Source organism: Poecilia mexicana, unplaced genomic scaffold (assembly GCF_051168715.1).
Source record: "Poecilia mexicana isolate PSO_F unplaced genomic scaffold, ASM5116871v1 scaffold_11, whole genome shotgun sequence".
Lineage (NCBI taxonomy): Eukaryota > Metazoa > Chordata > Actinopteri > Cyprinodontiformes > Poeciliidae > Poecilia > Poecilia mexicana.
Window position 1 is genome coordinate 6,517,001 of NW_028263380.1, and position 18,724 is coordinate 6,535,724.

General features: G+C 41.1%; 1 protein-coding gene across 1 annotated transcript in view; it reads left to right on the forward strand.

The window, feature by feature from the left end:
- Positions 1-18,724, forward strand: part of LOC106922640 (triple functional domain protein) — an 84,007-nt gene continuing 65,283 nt past the window's right edge. The window contains exons 1-2 of the mRNA XM_014995222.2: positions 1-707; positions 17,232-17,282. Coding sequence (XP_014850708.2) covers positions 638-707; positions 17,232-17,282 — 121 coding nt within the window. The 5' untranslated portion in view covers positions 1-637. The remainder of the gene's footprint in view (positions 708-17,231; positions 17,283-18,724) is intronic.

Sequence of the window (18,724 nt, forward strand, 5' to 3'; positions counted from 1 at the left end):
CTTTTCTGGTATTGTTGTTTCCGGGAGACTTTCCTTACTGCAGTTTTACTTTCTTGAAGAATTACCAACTAAACCTTTAGTATTCTCTTAAAACAATCAGTTTCTATCTGTGTGCTTACACCCCCAAGATGTTTCTGTTACTACAACATACAACTCATAAATTAAAGTAAAATTGTGAATTCAGTGACTTAAATGCTTTAATTTTTCACAAATATAATATGAGGCGCTGTTTTGTCACGTTATTGTTTTTGTTATAACTTGTAATGATCCATATTTGGCCTCTTAAGTTGCACTCCTGTTGTTCCTTGATGAACCGACGTCTGCTCATTTCCGAAATCTGACGGAGATTCACCGAGCCGAGCGACCCAGCCCCTCCCGCCGCCTTGCAGACTCTCGCCTCGGCTCCACTCCGAGGAGGAACCCGGTGCCCCCTGTCTGATCGTTTCCAATTACGTTACCCCAAGATGGAGGTTTGCAGATGGCACGGCTAACACTCACCAGTCCCCGCAGCCATCCGTGTGGCTTCCATGACGCTTTTTTCCAGGGCCGGAGAGACCGTGCTCAATCTTTTTCTCGTTTTTTGGAGGTATCTTCCACTTAGGAGGTAGTGCGCTCGGGGGATCTGGTCGAGGCAGCCATGAGCTCCGGGGAAGGAGCGGAGGAAACCACGAAGGACGCCGGCGACATAGAGGCGTTCTTTAAGACCGGTAAGGAGTGGGAGACCAAGCTTCCTTTGGTCCAGCTACTAGATGGACCTTGTTTCCCATCTGTGTGGTCTTCTTAGTGGTTCATAATGAAAACAGTCTGTAAATTCCCCTCATATGCTTAAGTGAAACGCATAGTAAATAGCCAAGGCTAATGCTGTTGTGTATATGTCCTATCTGATCGATTTCTGCTTCTACAACATATAGCTCAGCATTAGCAGGACTGCTAACTCTCCCGAGTTCCATTTTCGGACAGCTCCTCGATTTTGCTGTTTTTGTCTGGTTCTGGTGTTTGGAAGTTCAACCCTGTGCTCTTGTCTTAATATGGTTATTAAACGCATACAGCCCAGCAGTTGCATAGTAAAACACGAATAGTGGAAAAAACAGCTGGAGTTAAATTGTAAGGAAAACTGGAATGTTCTACTTTAGCCACCAGACCTGTATGTGTCAAAGAGACATTGAGTCAGCCTATAGTACAAGAAGAGTGATTTCTTTTCGGCTACAAATGGAGTATTTAATATTTATTGCATGAACCCAGTGTTTGATAATGGGCTGGTTGTTTAATCCACATGTTTGAACACTGTGCTCTGTGTGCTAGCCTGGAAGCTAAGGACTCCTGGCTCAGATTTGGTGGATCCTCGCTGCTGGCTAGTGGATGCTAGCTCCTTCAAGCTGAGCTAGCTTGACTGTGGGTGGACCAGTCACCAGTCTGATTCATGTTTTCCCAGTTTCTCTGCAGATTAAGCGAGGATATAGATAATGCGTGTCTGTTCAGAATAATGTATTCTCTTGGCGTTGGTATGCGTCGTTTCCCATGCTGTCACAGCGAGCACAGCCGCGCAGGCTATGTAAACAATACATGGCGTGGCACATATAACCTGGGTGTGCACTGAACAACCAAAGCTAGCTTTTTTTTACCCCCCGCACCCCAAATAGCTACCATGGCTAAATGTTACCTTTTTTTCTCCCCAGTACCAGCCAATGTCTTATTTCCGTAATAAAACGAGTAATGTAACGTGCCGTCATATACTAAACGCTTCTTTTCACAGACTGTATAATAAAATGCTAGCATGTTATTTCAGCAGGCTAATTTGTGAGTGAGGACTGTATGGTGTAAGCAGATGCGGGCCTATAGTCAGTGCAACAATGGCTCATAAACTGTGAATTCCAGAGCTCCTTGTGGAGATTCAAGCGGTCACTTAAACATAAGGTTATGTTCTATTTTAACCCAGCATACTGAACATAGAGAAAAATGTGTGAGCTGGGTATTTGTTTTGATGCTTCCATGTGTTTAAACACCCATTAGGTAGGTGGGTTACCTCAGAACTGTATATCAAAACAAATGTTAAAACCTCACAGGGCAATGCAGTTTTTTGAGATGTACAGAGTAGTTAATGGTTAAGAATTAGGATGGCTACAGCGAATTTAAAGCTGTTATTCTGGGGTAATATACGGCATGTCCCTCAGTTTACACAAGGGATGTGCCGATCAGGTTTTTTCCTGCCGATACACCGATACCGATCACCGATACCGATCACATAATTATTATTTATTTATTTTTTATCATAAACACTACCGGTTACATTATGTGGAAAAAGGAACCATGAATTCACCTTAATTTAGACAAACACTTGTTTTTAATAACTTTTTCCAAGAAGAAAACTAAACAAAACAGGCTTTGTGCAAATTGTACTGGTATTGATAAAACTATCTTTAACAGACTGATAACATATGAAGGCTCTGAGGAGGCTAAATAATGCAAAGAGCCAAAATAAAACCTCTCAACATTGCCAAGAAGTTCAAGTATAAAACTTAACATTCAAAGGCAAAAACAGGATCCATTACAATAAACAATCCAGAGTTACTGAACGAAAACTTCCTGTTAGCATGGCGGCTAGCTGATTACTGCTAGCTCTGATTGGCTGTTTCTGACTGAGCGGAGTAATTATGCAGAACAGGGAGGAGATCGATTATTTTTTTAGAGATTATCTGTCTCATGTTAGGACAGCGAAAGTTTTAATACGTATGTAAAATTTATTTTTTTAAGTTAGATGCTGCAGCTTTAAACAGAGGTTCGGTGTGAGAGTCACTACCAGGTGGAGCAGAAGCGAAGCTCCGTCTGTCAGATATTACTACCTGTAGCGTAGCAGCGGTTCAACAGGAGAGCAGAACCAGCGTCTTACATCGCAGCTCGAAGACTTAAATAATTTTGCAGGTTATTTGTTTAGCTTTCTGACCGTCATGCTAATCCAGGTGAGTGTTTGTAGCTGTGCGCTGCTTTACCTGCTATCTGATCCTCCGTATGTCTTTTTTACTGCAGTGAGCCTCGATGTAGCCAAACTCCGTCAAGTATGGCATTGTTTTTATGTCGTATTAGCTTCGTTGTGTTGATGCATTTTTGACGTGCTTCAATTTTCCCCACAACACGCAAACTTCCCCATTCACTCAGTGCGTTATAGTTCCACATCGCTTAGGATTTGTTGTTGCGCGTTTGCGCAGAGTGAAGGAAAGAGGAGACCAGCTGCACAAGCAGGCTGTGAAATGAGAAGCAGGTGATCGGTATCGGTAAAAGAGACAATGATCGCCGATCACCGATCATGCACTTTTTCACGAAAATCGGCCCGATTATGATCGGTGACCGATCGATCGGCACACCTCTAGTTTACACTAGAATCGCTAAAAAGGCGTCACTCAAAATTAAGGAAAAAAAAAAAACACAAGTAAATATTGCCAAGAAAGTTTCAGAATATATTTGACAAAATGGCATTTAATTGACCTGTAATAATTCAGCTATTTTCATCATTAGAAACAGTCACGGCTCAACCAAACCATCTAGTCCAGCTTGTACTTTTTCAGTGTAAACATCATAATTTAATTAGAAAGTGAGATAAAAAAGAATAAGTTTTGATAGACTCAAGATGTTGAAATGTCTACTGAAGCATGAATTTTGAATAAGGTTTTATTTTTTTTAGGTTTTAAAAAAGTTTAGGTTTTTAAATTTCTGAGTTTTTTTCTAGCAAATTTTAGACTTTTCAAAGTCAGAAATTTCCTTGTTTTTCTAGAAAATTTCTGAGATTTTTTTGGCAGTAATATACTCTATTTATTTATTTTTTACCTACAATGACAATTAAAATACCAGGAAACATTTGCAGGTGTTTTGAGTAATTTAGCCAATTAGGTCATGAGACATACCTGTATATATACAAACAAACTGACTTTTTTTACAAAACACACACACACACAGGATGCAGCGCGTTGACTTGCCACCCTCTGGCTCCTGTGGTTTTGGGTCTAGCGAGATAACGAACCGCAGAGGGAAGTTCGGTATCCGCATTGAGGTGATCTTTTGGTTTCCGCTTAAAAAGCGAAGCAAGAAACATTCTTGCAAACAAACTTTGTTTTTTTTTGTGAAGTGCACATCCTTCATATGGATTTCTACTATTCTTCTCTCAAATTACAACAATGCTATCTGCAGAGTGCCATAAACACCTCCTTATCTCACTTGGACCATTTATTACCTTTAATTTAACAGGTTGAGAAGCGTTGCCGATTTAACCTTTTTATGCGTTTATGGCCGTGGCGCAACCGCTGCAGCAGAAGCAAATAAAAGAGGTCTCTGGAACAAATCTGCGGCGGCCGCTGTTAGCCGTGACAAGACTTTTTTCCTGGTGCGTTTTGTCAATCATTGCTGATGTGATGTGCATTTGAAGTCTTGCGACACAACAAACCCTGACCGGCATGTTGTTGTAATGTAGTCTGCGAGACCTAGAAACATGTGGGCAGATATAAAACTGTGGGAAAATGTTCCACACATGTTGCATGTTCTTAGATGGAGGTAGAAGTTTTGAATTTAACAGGGAAAAAAAAAACCTTTATGTGAATTTTTGTAAACTCAAAATTTAATGTGCAGAACTACATATGTTGTTGATGTGCTTATCCATAGATAATGCTGGGAGTTTTGAAACATTTAATGTAAAGGAATTGAAGAAACTGACATAATTTCATAATGCAGATCAACGGAAAACATCCGTAATTTGGCGACTCAAGTGGTGCATATCAAGTATTAGGTCTAGAATAAACCAGCCCAAATTAGATAACCGATGTTCTATATTTTGCAGCAGAGCTGATTGCAGTTTGTTCAGATGTTTGCCACTAATCTGTTGACGTTTCCAAAGAAAAGCTGTCTAGATGTGGAATAAAAATGACAACAAACTGATTAGATTAGCCTTTAAAGCTAATGTTGCTGATTAACTTTCTTGTTCTGATCACTGATTCCAGTTTTGAAGACGGTGTGTGGCTAAGACCGATGCTACTTTTTTTATTAGCACGAGTGAAGGGGAGGGGGAGACTCTTTCTGTGCTGCTTGTGAACTTCCTCTTCATGTATTTGAAAAGTCTTGTCATGACTTGCAAAGTCTGAGGTTCTTCGCACAGGAGCCCCTCCAACCCCCACATCAAACTCCATACACATCTTTCCTCTCCGGTTCTTCATCATTTACCATCTTTACTCAACTGTCTGCTTTCTTTACTTTCTTGCCTGTTGCCTGTTTAATTATTATTTTTTTGCCCTTTATTTATTTTTCACCAATATCTATTTCATGTTTTTCTCCTCCTTTGTTTTAGTCGCATTGTTTCGGGTTTCTTTGTTCTGAGACAAAATGAAACCAAAACAAGTGTCCTGTGTGTGTTTCACTGGAAGCTAACAGTAGAAAATCCACCTCTCTTCAATACAGACGTTTTTATTTTTAGTCTTTTTTTTGTGTGTGTGTGTGTGGTTTTTAAGTGTCTTAATGTTAAAATTATTGTTCGTATTTGTGCTGGTAGTGTTTCTGCTCAATGCATTAAGATGAAGAGCCCCCGCTGGCCCTTGGCTACTTGACAGCCTTTAAACCATTGTAAGCCATTCATATACTTGCTCTGTAATATCTGAATGAGCATGCTGTGTGTTTGTACAATAAAACAAGGGGAAACAGACAAGTACGAGGAAAAGGAAGCAGAAATCTGATCCGGAGCCCATGTTTATGACTCGGGTCCCATTCATCCAGCATGAGGTCTGCGAACACAGATGAGAAGACGGACGCTCTCCGAGGCTAATGGCTATTGATCTGGTGAGATGGAGACTGATTGAGCTCCATCGGTGGAAGGTTTCCTCCAGGCTCAAAGCTGCCGAGTCAGTCACACAGCACAGGCTAAAGCCTAATGCGGCGCGAAGTAGATTTGCATTATCGCCCTGTCTTTTTTTGGGATGGAAGGATACAAATGATTGCAATGTTGTGTTCAATGTAGACTTTATACAGATTATAAGCCCCTCGTTTTCCCATGCGTATGTAAGCCCTGAAATGTACTAAAGATGTCTGGAGGTCAGGTGTGTGTGAATAGCATATTTGCTTTAGACTTCTTGTTCACATAGTAAAATGTCAAACACATTAGAGAGAGGGACAATTTGTGAATATGTCAGCAATTCCCTGAAAGGCTTTTAGTGAGGTAGCCTGTTGGCAAGAGTGAATTTGGGGCTCGAAGGTAACATTTCCAAGAAGGAAACCAAGACATCTGTCTTGTACTTCCTCACAGGACATGCTGCTCCCAGTGGGATGTGCCTAGATGACCTAGGAAGGGCAGATGTCCAGGAGGGTCACTGGTCAGTTTGCCCCATTACCATCTTGTCCCCTTGTAATACGTGTTGTGCCCCTACCCACCTGTCTTCTTTTTTCAGTTTTGGTAATTATTGTGAGAAGTGGCAGGGTGTTCCCAAGTGGTCTATAATGTAAAAGGTGCGTGCAAATGCTGGCGTCGCGTAACCACGATGCGACCCGAAGTCGACTGTTTGGCTTCGGGTGAAGTATGGGAGCGCCTTTGTCAGACCAGACGTCCTCTGACGTGCGAGACCCAGATGTTTGCAACTTACATTTTGGGAAAATTTTGTGTCATGCTTTGTTTTTGTAGTAATTGTACAATTGTCAGATGGCATTTGCACCTTGAAATCACTGGTTGCAAAAGCGGGTATAAAACATGCCCATGGTAGGTTTGAATATTACAAAAGGTTCCCTGACAAAAAACTTCTTTGGGTACAACTTGGGTATAAAACGGCAAAGCAGTGATGAAATGACCAGGACCCGTCAAGGAGAAGTCCTAGTTAGCTTCAAGTAAGTCCTTTCAGCTGTATTTCTAGCTCTTTCCACATGATAGGTCTCCTTGCTCCATTGCAAAACCCAATCACCTAACAGAGGAAACGCTTTTCTGAGACCTTCACAAGGCATCTTGGTTTTCTTTTCGGCTGTTATCCGTGTGTGATGGCCGCAGGTCAATGGTGGCTTGTAGCCAGAGCAGTAAATAAAGAGCTGAAGGCAAAGTTCCTGCTTTACCACGACAGACTAGAATAATGCCCTCCTTACACCAGATAAAAATAAAAAAAACTACTGTCCAAACCTTTTTAGAAGCAAAGCGAAGCAAACAAAAAAAGCTATGTTGAAGGACTGAATTATTCCCCATGCGTCCTTTAGAACCAGAAGTGTTTTTATGCTTTTATTTCGTAGCTGGTCAAAGACGACTGCTTAAATAAACCGCATACGCTTTCTAAACATTTACATTGTTAAGTAGTCTGAACTTCCCAGATTTCCGCTCTCTTCTTTGTCTCCAGCTGAAAATGTCTTGCTGTGAAGGGCATGTCTGAGAAGCATCTGTGGAAATAAGCTGCAACAAATTGTCCACACATTCTTTTGAACATCCTCACCATTTGACTGTGAAAATGGCTTACAGAACAGGATATTTGACCCCTGGAGCCTTTAACGACAATTTTAGCTCAAATGAGCTTTCACGCCTGCTTGGTAATGCTTTCGTACAAATTTAAGAACCGTGTAGTTAGGCTTGTCGCGATAAACGATAAATCAATTAATCGCACGATAAATTAAACCTATTGACCTCATTTTAATCATTGGCTTTATCGTCTCTTCCTGCCTTTTTTTCTTTCTCTTGATGACACTGAATGAAAAAAGGCTCAGCTCCAGTTCCGGTGTTCTCCTCTGACCCTCCCTTCCTCATTTCCTCAGTGTAATGTCCAGCGCACACTACACGAGTTGTCGGCCGATTGTCGGCCCATTTCCAAACCTGAGAGACCACACATTAGCCGACAGAAATCCTAGGTATAACGGTCCAATCGGGTTTGTCATGCCGTGTGGTGTTCAGCCACATGGGCTCAAAATAATGGCTACAAGTCCAGTTAACTAATTTTAAAACCAGGCATTAATCAATGCTTTACTAGAATCTACCTGCAATGCATGTGGCTAGAGTCAGCGTAAAGTCCTGACTGAATGAAAATCATTATAACCTATTTATGTCACGTTAACGAAGAACAGCTGAAAACATACCGGGTTTATCAACTGCGGTAGCAATTTGGCTCCAACTCATCTTGTCATTTCTATATTCTTTGCACAGAATGTACTAATGTAGAATGAATCTGCCTACGTGAGCAGATTCAGTGCGTTTCAAAGAGGACTTCTCCACTTTCACGTGGTTCACACGACGATGAGCCGTGTGAAGCCACTACCGTCTGCTCTCTGTCGACAGCTTTTCACGCTTCCTCACTTTCACAGGAGTATGTTGGCTTTTTTTTTCTACCCTGGTTAACCCAGTCACCTGTATTATCTTCCAGACAATGAACTAGGTATAGTCTTTCAACGAAGCTTCCTTACACGGATAGCTGTCGAGGCGTATCTTGGCACAGAGAAGGCCATGTGACAAACACAGGGAGCAGCAGCAGCCAATTCAATCTCTCTTTCACTGTGAATGTCATCGTAAAGGGTGGAAAAATTTGGTTGGGAGACCGCACAATTATAAAGTGACAGGACTCTAGAACCAGGGACTCCAAAGTCAGCCATTTAGAAATCTCAACATCTCAAGTTTTGTTGCCTCTAGTTTGAATCCACACTAGAAATGCCTAGAAGGTCAATCTAGGGTCGTGGAACCTGGCTGAACACACACTGAGAGAGCAAAGCCATTCTGTAAACTGATGATCTCCACTGTTTTGTATTTAGCCCAAAGCGCGTATGATGTCAGCTCGAACTTGTCTGTGCATCGCTGAAATCGAATCCACTTGAACAAAAAGAACCAGACTGCGATTAAGACGGAACAATGTTCACTTCTCACGGTGAGAGGTGTGTCTCAACAGGTTCTTAAGTTTTCTTGGACGGAAAGAGTGACTTGTGTAAAGGAGCGAGTTAAAGAAACCTTTTTCAGTTCGAAAGTCCGAATGTTTGTGATCTTGATCCTGACCCTACAGATTACATGCAGACAGCAGCTGGATGGGACCAGGACAGGTTCCTCGGCTCGGTTGGCTTGATGTTGTCGGCTATAAAGGCTTTGAGCGTGTTGGAGGTGAGAGATCATTGGATTATGCACGCTGACCTAATCTAATCTGGTCTTTATTCTTCGGGATTACTCTCTTTTTCGGTTGGAGTCTACCAATGTAGAGACCTGGAAAGAAAGGTAAGGAATTAAAACATAATAATACTAAGATAACCAGTCATACAAGGAAAGCAACTAGGGCTGAAACGATTCCTCGAATGATTCGAGTACCTCGATTACTAAAATTCCTCGAGGAAAATTTACCTGCCTCGAAGCTTCGTTAATTTATGTTTTATTAGTTAGCGCACCGTGTTCCGGCCGGGACTTCATTTGCGTTGCGCGGAGCTCTCACTTCCGCCTCTGAGTTGTTGACAAAAGCTAAGTCTCAGCGGCATAAAGTCCAATCTTCAAGATTGGCCCGTGGGGATTTTATTGATTGATGATAATGCCCGACTTTTTATCGTTTTTGGGGAACCAATAAGCATCCTTAAAATGACTGGGGGAATGCCTGGAGTACGGCAGCATTTCTCCTCCGGGGCTGCTGGTTGAAAGCGAACGGCGGGAAGAGCGCTGAGGTGAGCGGATAGCCTGAACAGGGCGGGCGGCTGAGTGGCTGATGCTTACCGTGTAAATGTAGCTTTACCGACGAACCGCACAATAAATTTCATATCCCGGTCTGAAGAAACGGGTGGCGGAGCTCATCGTACATGGCTGGTAGATGAGTTTCTGAGTGTGACCAGTGAAGGTGTCGTAAATATCCCGTATTGCTTCCCCCCGTGTTCGTCCCCCGGTCTAACTGTTCGTCAGTCCGCTGGTCTATTTCCTCCCCTCCACCCCATGTTCGTTCATTCGCCCTCTCCTCCCACTCCAGGCGGCATTTCCCGTATTTTCAAACCCAAAGCGTGACAGGTTAGGTGGCAAGGTGAGTTTAATTAATCTATTAAACTCACTGAAGATGAATACATAAACTAAAAGCTGGATTGTAGACATTTTTTATAAGCATATTTGTGAGCCTGCCTCTTTGTTATTAAATTCAATATAATTTCAGATTTTTCTATAACTTTTCTTCTGGTTAACTTAGAAAGTGAGCTATTATTGTGACAGGTTAGATTTCTAAACTACAAAAAAGCAACTGTTAGGGATGCTCAAATATGAAAAATTGGACTGATATTGATATCTGATAGTAACACCGGTATTATGCCAGATTTACCAATATTTCATTTTATAATTTTTTTTTTATCCGATTACTCGATTAATCGTAAGAATAATCGATAGATTACTCGATTACTAAAATATTCATTTACAACAGCCCTAAAAGCAACAATTGATATTTAGATTTAGTCAACAGAAAAAAAATAAATAACTGTTCTGTCGTTAATGTTCATGTAAAAAGTTTTATTCCTAGGATACGTTGACAAGAGCTATCCCGAGGGAAGATGTATTTGATCCCTTGTAAATGGGACACTGGCACTTTTTGGCACCAGTGTCACCATAGCAACAGCAGCTACCATGTCTCGTGTGTGTGTGTGTGTGTGTGTGTGTGGGGGGGGGTGTGTGTGTGTGTGTGTGTGTGTGTGACCCATGTTTTCTCTTTAGGCTCATTCTTAAAATAGATTTTCTAAAGGACCCGTGTCATGACTGAGAACTTTACTGCTCACACAGACACATTGAAAGATGCAGATTCTGTCACCTGGCTACAGGGCAGATGAGTCTGGAGGTCGTAAGGGTACATGCCACTGAGTTTAAGGGTTTTAAGTTTTATGTGCAACACACACAAACCATGCAGCCTGCGCCAAGAGCTGTCAGTCAGGTGACAAACCAAGGTGTTTTCAATAGAAGTTGGGCGTAGTAAGCAGAAAAGCTTTCAAATTGAAGTTTGACGTATTTAAAAAATTTGACTTTTGTGGTGAGTTAAAGCTTGACATGAAGGGATGCACTGATAAGTCAGCCAATTTTCAGCTTGATATGTTTTCCTGTTTGGGAACTCAAAAACCCAACTTATTGTTCTGATAAGCTAACACAACGTTAGCCAGGCTACTAAGCTGAACTGACAGCAACACTCTGCGGTATTAAAGTCCCATAAATTAAGGGACGAAGACCCTTAATTTATTGTTATCAGCGAGGTGTTTGGAAAAACAAATTATAATTTCTAATGGCATGAGGTGTTTATTGAGGCGGCTACGACGGAGAGCTTAATTTTGGTCGTTGTCGGGTATATTGCTTCTTCGCCAATACCTTATCCAATTTTTGTCTGTTTCGGTAAATTGCTAAAGAAACAAACTGACCCTCCTTTAGAAGTTGACTCCTGTCTGTCATGGACCATACGGCGTGTAGAAATGTTGGTTCACTTCAAGGAAATACACCTGGACACCACTAGCTTAAGGTTAACGCTAACAATGCTAAATATTACATTGCTGAAGACAACTTAAAAAGTTATTGCATACATCCAAGTGGCATCAGTCTTGCTTGTTTTATTATTAATTGATTAACGCTTATTGCAGGAAGACTAAAAATAAATATATATAGCTGTTAATGAAAGTTTTTAAAGAAAAATGGAAATGGGTTGAAAAGGGTAGGTGGCCGGTCAGACTTTGGAGAAACCAGTTTGGAAACCATTCACAAACTATCTGCTCTGGTCTAGGAATCATCCTATTTGTCAGACTGTTTATGATAGATTTAAATTGGGTATTATTTTGCTTTTTTTTTTTTCCAATTGAAGAAACGTGTAGCACACACACACACACACACACACACACACCAGCATGCCAACCTCTCGCCTCTTAGTGTGTTTATAAAAAGGTTCCTGTCCCACTTTCAACCCCCCCCCCCCTCTCATCTGCCGTGCTCCCGTTCTGTAATTTCTCCGGCGTGACAGCTAATTGGTGTGAGCTCGGGGAGAAATTTGCTGCCTCGTTGCCATCTCCTTACAACAAACTGGAACCAGAGAGGGGAAAGAGTGGTGCAGGCGGTAAAGAGAAACATGGAGAGAAGATGGAAAAGAGGGAGAAGACAGGAGGTATGTTGTTGGGCGGGTGGTGGGAGGGGGGGATCACATTTTTGCAGAGCAGTCTCTTTCTTTGCATATTCCTCTCTGAAAAGCATAAATAACAACCCCGAGAGTGTGAATAGTGATGCAGACGTGTAGAGAGTTGAGTAAGTCTGTTTAGAACCGAGTAGAAACAAAGAAGAGGAAGTGTAGTGCCAGCCTGAGTAAACAGTTTCAGCTTAATGAATAGCATCACCGTTACTATAGAGTTATCTCTCAATTGATTAGAATTGGTGGAAAAGATAAAATTGCCAAAAGGGTCTCCGCTGCTATTTTTAAGAGTATAGAGACTGAACCAAACTGGGACAAGTCCTGAAAGACCATTGCACTCGTTTTTCTTTGGGTCTCTCTGGTGCATTCAAAACTGCCTTCTCACCGCTGCCCTCCCCTATCACTCACAATTCCTCATTCTTATTCTCACTACCGTTTTCACATCTTTTTTGTTTTCCCCCTGAAACTACGGAGCTAGAATGCCATAGACACTGATCCGGTCAGTGGCTTGTATAAAATCCAACTGTCAACGGCAGGAGGTCTTTGAGATCGTCGCCTGGCGGTCCTGGTTCAGGCTGGCTCCCCGTGGCACTGATCTTCACAGCAGAGCTGAAGATTTTTCATCTTGGCCACCTAACAGGGCCAGTCTCACTCCTGGGATCCATTTTGAGGGCACACAGTATGATTGCATCGACAGTTTGCCAATTGAGAGTTTCTGTACAAAAGAGTTCACGCTGTAGCCTGATTAAGGAGCTTTAAGCACATCTGTCACACAATTACGAATTGACCTTCTCGTTGGGCAATCTTTGCTACAAAAAACATACAAGACAATTTGCGAATTCTCTGGGTTAAGATTTATTTACGATCAATGCTAAAGTGAACAGTTCAATTTACAGGAACAATCTGGAACTTGTAAGCAATTGCAGACTTTTTTTTTTTTTTCAGTCAAGCTAAGGTCCACAAAGATTTACTAATGCTTAACTGAGCTAAAGATTTATTTCACATCACCAAATATTCTGTTGCTCCAGCCTTAAAATTATTTTAAATGCATTTTTTTATTTGCACAACAAAAAAGTTTTACGTAATTGTGATTAAGTTTCATTGAGTCTAAATGCATAGTATTGTACTCGTATTAGGGCTGCAACTAACAGTTATTTTAGTAATCAATGATTCTATCGATTCTGATAATGAATTGATTAATCGTATAAAAAAATTGGGACATTCTACAGATTTTTCATTTCCACCACTTTTTTTGTACAATATTAAAAATACATTAACAGATTCAATAAAGAAGTAACCCAATTCCTCTTTTAAATAAGGAAATATATTTTATTACCTATAATGTAATTACATAACATCCTTTTAGTCAATGTGAATTAGGTGAAGCTAAAACCATCCCACTGAGGACTTTTGGGTAAAACATATTTACAGACGAATGTTTTTATTTTTACCTTAAATGCAAAATGTACATATTTGCTTATTGTCAATTACTAAATCAGTTGACGATCATTTCAATTGAATTAATCAGATTAATTCATCACGATTAATCGTTTCACACAGTGTCTCTTCATTCTCTCTCTCTCCAGGTATGTCATATTAGTTTCTAGTGTGATTTGCCAAACCATAAAATGTCTTGAATGAATGACCTCTTACTCAACATGTTGCTACCCACGCCTCCCCTTGACATTTGCGTCTTTCGTCTGACCCCTGCAGCTGTGTCCTTGAAAACAACAGCTGATTACTCACTGTTTTTGCGCCACACACCTCGAGTTCAGTCAGCATGAGCCACACGATTAGTAAATTTCCAAATGAAAGGGAGAGATGGAGGGAAGGGGGGTCCGTTCCTATTTCTGCGTGAGTCAAATGATGAGTGGGCCTGCCGAGAAGGGGAAGTGTGGGAGGCCCACAGAAAGGGTGGTCTCCAGTTGACGCGGGCGCAGAGACAGAAACGGTGTGTGTTTGGGACGAGAGCGGGCCGTCTGTAGAAGAGGAGCTCGCTCTAAGGACACAGTGTGGCCAGTGTTTATCTGGGCTGAAGTCTAGGTGGGTTCGCTGTCGGGAGAGCAGAGAGGGATTGGATGTTTTACAGGACTGAACCCGACGCGTTTGTCTCTTTAACGGCCGTTTGAACATCTGTGAGATCTCTCCTGCTTTATCCAAACAGCTTGAGTGACGTTTCAGGGGGTTGCTTGTGTTGCCTGTCACGGAGCGAGAGCGTATATCTTCTCTTAACGGGCCCTGTCCTGGAGGAAAAAGCCTCCACTTGTGGCAGCACGAGTCTCTTTAAGCACACATGCATTATGCATAGTTTTCCTTTTGTCCATGCATGTTTGACTTCCTGCCCAAAGACAAGTCCTACTGTTTAGATTGTGGCCAACCTCTAAATGCAGTCTGGCATTACATGGTTTCACACAACGGCTTAAGTGCTCTTCTTTGGCATTGCAAATATGTGAAGTATGCAGGTCTGTCTCGTGCCTCCTTTTGTCTCTTTCTTTCTCTCTCTTTCTCTGCACCTTTATCCTTTTCATTCCTTTTGAGGTTTTCCCAGGTAGCCGGTCTTAGAGAACATTCCCTTGGGATCTTGGCATTTCTCTTAGAGTTCAAGTTGCCTTTTTTGTGTGTGTTTTTGTACAAGACTTTGGCATTGGTTGTTGTCGCAATCAAGTACGCTCTTGTGCCAGTTTCTGTGTATTCCTCTGTTCTATTTTCATTGCTTGGGAATCGCCAAAGGCAAAAATTCTACTAAATTTCACCTTCCCTGAATAGTCTCCTACGTTATGTGCCAGTTTTCCCTTGGTTTGCAGCAAAAAGTTTTGGCAGTGTTGTTGTCTGTTGGCCTTTTTAGGCAAATTGATAAATCCTGCAGACGGAGCACGTGGCTGAAATAAGCTTTTATTTACATGTCAAATGTGTGGCTAATTCAGGCTGCAAGAGAGCGAGAGAAAGCAAGACTTGGACTTAGAAATGTTGGCCTCCTTTTGGAGATTTTAGAATCTTCATTCTTGAGGTAAAATATATGAAAAATCCTACTGCTAATGGTAATTTTAATAATAACCACACTATTCCCTAATCTAAAAAAATGGCCTCTTTGTAATCCATTTGGCTTTATGTTAGAAATCGTAGTAAAATTCTGTTTTACAATAAATTCTCTCACACATGGATGAGGCGTGAAGTTGCCTGTACTCCTGATGGAACACTAAGCTAAAAATGTTTTGAATGTTAATTAATCTTCATATGTTATGATTCTTGAAGAGAAACTGGAACGCCGATGTTGGCCAAGCTCTGCACTGGTGGCAAATGATTCTATAAAACAGATGGAAAGACCCTGGCACTTGTCTGTTACTCTTGGATGTTCCTGAAGATTATTTGTGCCTGGGGGAAAAGTCGTTAAACTAACAAAGCTTTTGATATGGATCTGATAATTCAAAAATAATGATTTACATTTGATGTAAAATGTCCTAACAACAACTGAAGCCAAAAATTGATACAAATCAGAAAGATAATGTAAAATATGAAGGCATACACTGATAAAAAGCCGATACGCCTTGATATCTAACCCAAACTTTTAACATCCAGGCAATATATCAGCTGTTCAATAACCCAGGTGCTGTAGCTGGATAAGCTCCATCTCCACCCATTTGCTGTAGGAACAAACAGGAAGTAGTTGACCTTAGTCAGAGCAGAGGGAGCATGTGCCACACAGTCAGTGGGGCCAACACGCAGTTTGTTTACATGTCGGCAGCACATGACGCTGACTGTGTCCTCGCCTCAGTCCCGGCAGCAGCCGCCCGCTTGCCAGAGCTATAGGCTCCATCAATGAGCCGATTGTTGTCGCGAGCCGAGGATCCGCTCTTCCCCAGTCATGAGGTGCAGGGGGCCGGGGAGACGAGTCGTGTGTAATCTGCTGCAGACTGACCCTGGAGAGGAAGCTGTATCAGAACGCTGCTGCTGTACACCAAGATGGCTTCTTAGTTGTTTTTATTTTTACTGTGGTTGATGAGGTCACATAAATGGGGCTTATTTCAGCTCTGTTAGTACAAAAATAGTTCTGAAAACTTAATATTCACCAGAAAATTGGGGACAAATGCAATAATTTTTTTGTTTTTTTTTATAACCTATCTCCATTTTTAGGTTTGATCTTTCTTTATCTTCATTTCCTTGTGCCTCTCCTACTTTCTCTTCATTCTATTTTAACTTTCTTGTCCTTTGTTTCTTCCTTCCTTGTGTCTTTCCTTCCCTTCCTTCCTTCATTTTCTCTTTCCTTCCTCCCACCCTCCCTACATCTTTTTTTGTCTTCTTTGTTTTTTCCTTTTTCATTCTCTCGTTTGCTCTTTCGTCTTTTCTCTCGTTCATTTGTTTTGTTTTTGTTCATCCTGTCTTGTTCATTTATTCGTTCTTTTTTGTTTTTTCATTTGTTCTTGTTTGTTCGTTCTTTCTTTTTATTGTCGCTTTCATTCATTTTTTTCCTCGTTCTTTTAAACATTTGTTCTTTCATTCTTTGTCTAATTCTTTTCTTTTCCCACGCAAACACACCTGTGGGACATGTTTCTAAAAATTTTTAAAAATTATATCATAATACCAAAATAATCCACCAGCTACTGTAAATATTCCAGAGGTATTAAGAATTGTACCAGTTGGGTTTTTCTTCTTTTCAACACAATTACTTAACATTTGATTTTCTTTTTCTACCCTAAAAATATTCTCAATTTCAAAGTACATTTTTCTAAAATGTCTCATTGTGAGATGCTGCTGCTGCTGTGACAGATCAATCACTAATAATCTGTTGTTGTTCCTTTATCAGGAGGTAAATAAACTGCGTGTGTGTGTTCGTGTCAGCAGGACGACGTTTCTGATCAGCTGATACTTTTTTGATAGGCTTAGCTTCGCCGCGTTAGCTGCATGCTAACCTGTGAGCCGGCTCTTTGTTTTTGACGCGGATTGAAATGCCAGACCAATTACAACGCGGATTGTTTACTTCTAAGACGATTAAGCGGCGTGTTTCCTGACATTTCAGCTGCAGTTGTGTGTTGTGGATGCGCTAATTTAATATTTTTCTCTGTCGACGCTAAGATTACATGAACCTATTAAATCGAATCGGTTCTGTTTCTTCTTATTTTTACTATTATTAATGTTTTATTTTTGTGTCTGCAGATGGATCCCTCCCTAAAGAGCCACAAGGAGAGGTGTCGAGCCAGATAGCAGGTAACACACGCATGCGCGCGCGCGCGCACACACACACACACACACACACACACACACACACACACACACACACACACAGGAATACAGACATGATGTCTTGCTGCTTCGTTTCACCCTTGTCTTGTCTACAGAGGACAGATGTGTGTTATTGATGGTGAAAGTAAAACATGTCGCACACACTCGCATGCAGGCAGCATTAATAATGCATTGTGACAGTGACAGGTCATTGTCCTCCGAATCCCTGACATCTCCTTGGTATTCCGCCTCTTCCCTCCCCTCCCACAGCGATCTTGGGCAGACGAATGGGTGGCCATCTTCTGTGCCGTCTGCTCTGTTATCATTTATTAACTCTGTGAGCCTTTCAATAAGCTTTTCATTCTTTCACCAACACTTGTGGTGGCTGTTATTAATGTCACTACAGAGCTCGGCGTACTCCTGTGTCTTCCTTAGTTTTGATGAGATTTCTTCGGTTTTAAAAATCTACCACTTGACTTGATGTTTTACACAGTTGCTCGCCCAAACAGGAAGTTTTCTAGTTTTCTGAAGACACTAATATAGGACCAAAAAAATGTCTGTCATTGGTCTGAAAGTATAGTTAGTGTTGCTAACTTCAGAGTAGAGAGAGAGAGAGATGAAAATCTCAAACCCAAGATCCAAAGGAGGACAATGAGTTGGCAGGTTGCTCCAACGCCTCGGGGACTTCAGAGAGGCAGCCTCAGTCCGTACAGAAGGAAAGGGACCGAATGAAGGAATCTGAATGTGACGTTTGATCTGTCGGAAATCTGCACTTGTTATTTATAATCAAAAGGATGATTAAGGGTTTCAAAGTGCTGTGTTGAAGTATTTGCATCTATATATTTATTGGAAACATTACAACCACAAACATCACTGCTTACTGATAAATACTGATGTTCTCGTGGAGAAAGTGTTGACGAAAATAGTAAAAATTAATATTTCAGTAAGTTTTTTTTTTTTAGCAATAATTGAAATTCATTGAGACAATGATGAATAAAAATTCTCATAAGAAATTTCTCACGATAAATGATAAACGATTGGACCCAGCGACCCAAACACTGCCCACTGCCCAGGTTTATAAGGGTGATGTGTTGTGTAAATTTTCTGCCACAGTTGGCACTTTTGGGGCCTAAAAGATAAGTTTTTGTCTAATCGTACCAGAACACGTTCTGTGGTTCCTGAGTCTCCTCTATGGGGCTTGTAGCAAGCTGCAATTAGAACATCAGTCATAACATTTTCTTTTACTTTTCAGCTTGTTGTTTGTGAAAGCATGTATATTTTTCTTCCTCTTCACAGTTACAATCCATTTAGTGTCGACCGGTTACAGAAAAAAACCTAAAGGGATACAGTAAAGTTTGCAGTAGTAATGTGAATAAATGTGGGAAAGTATAAGAGGTATGAATACTTTTGTGTGATGCAGTTAGAGC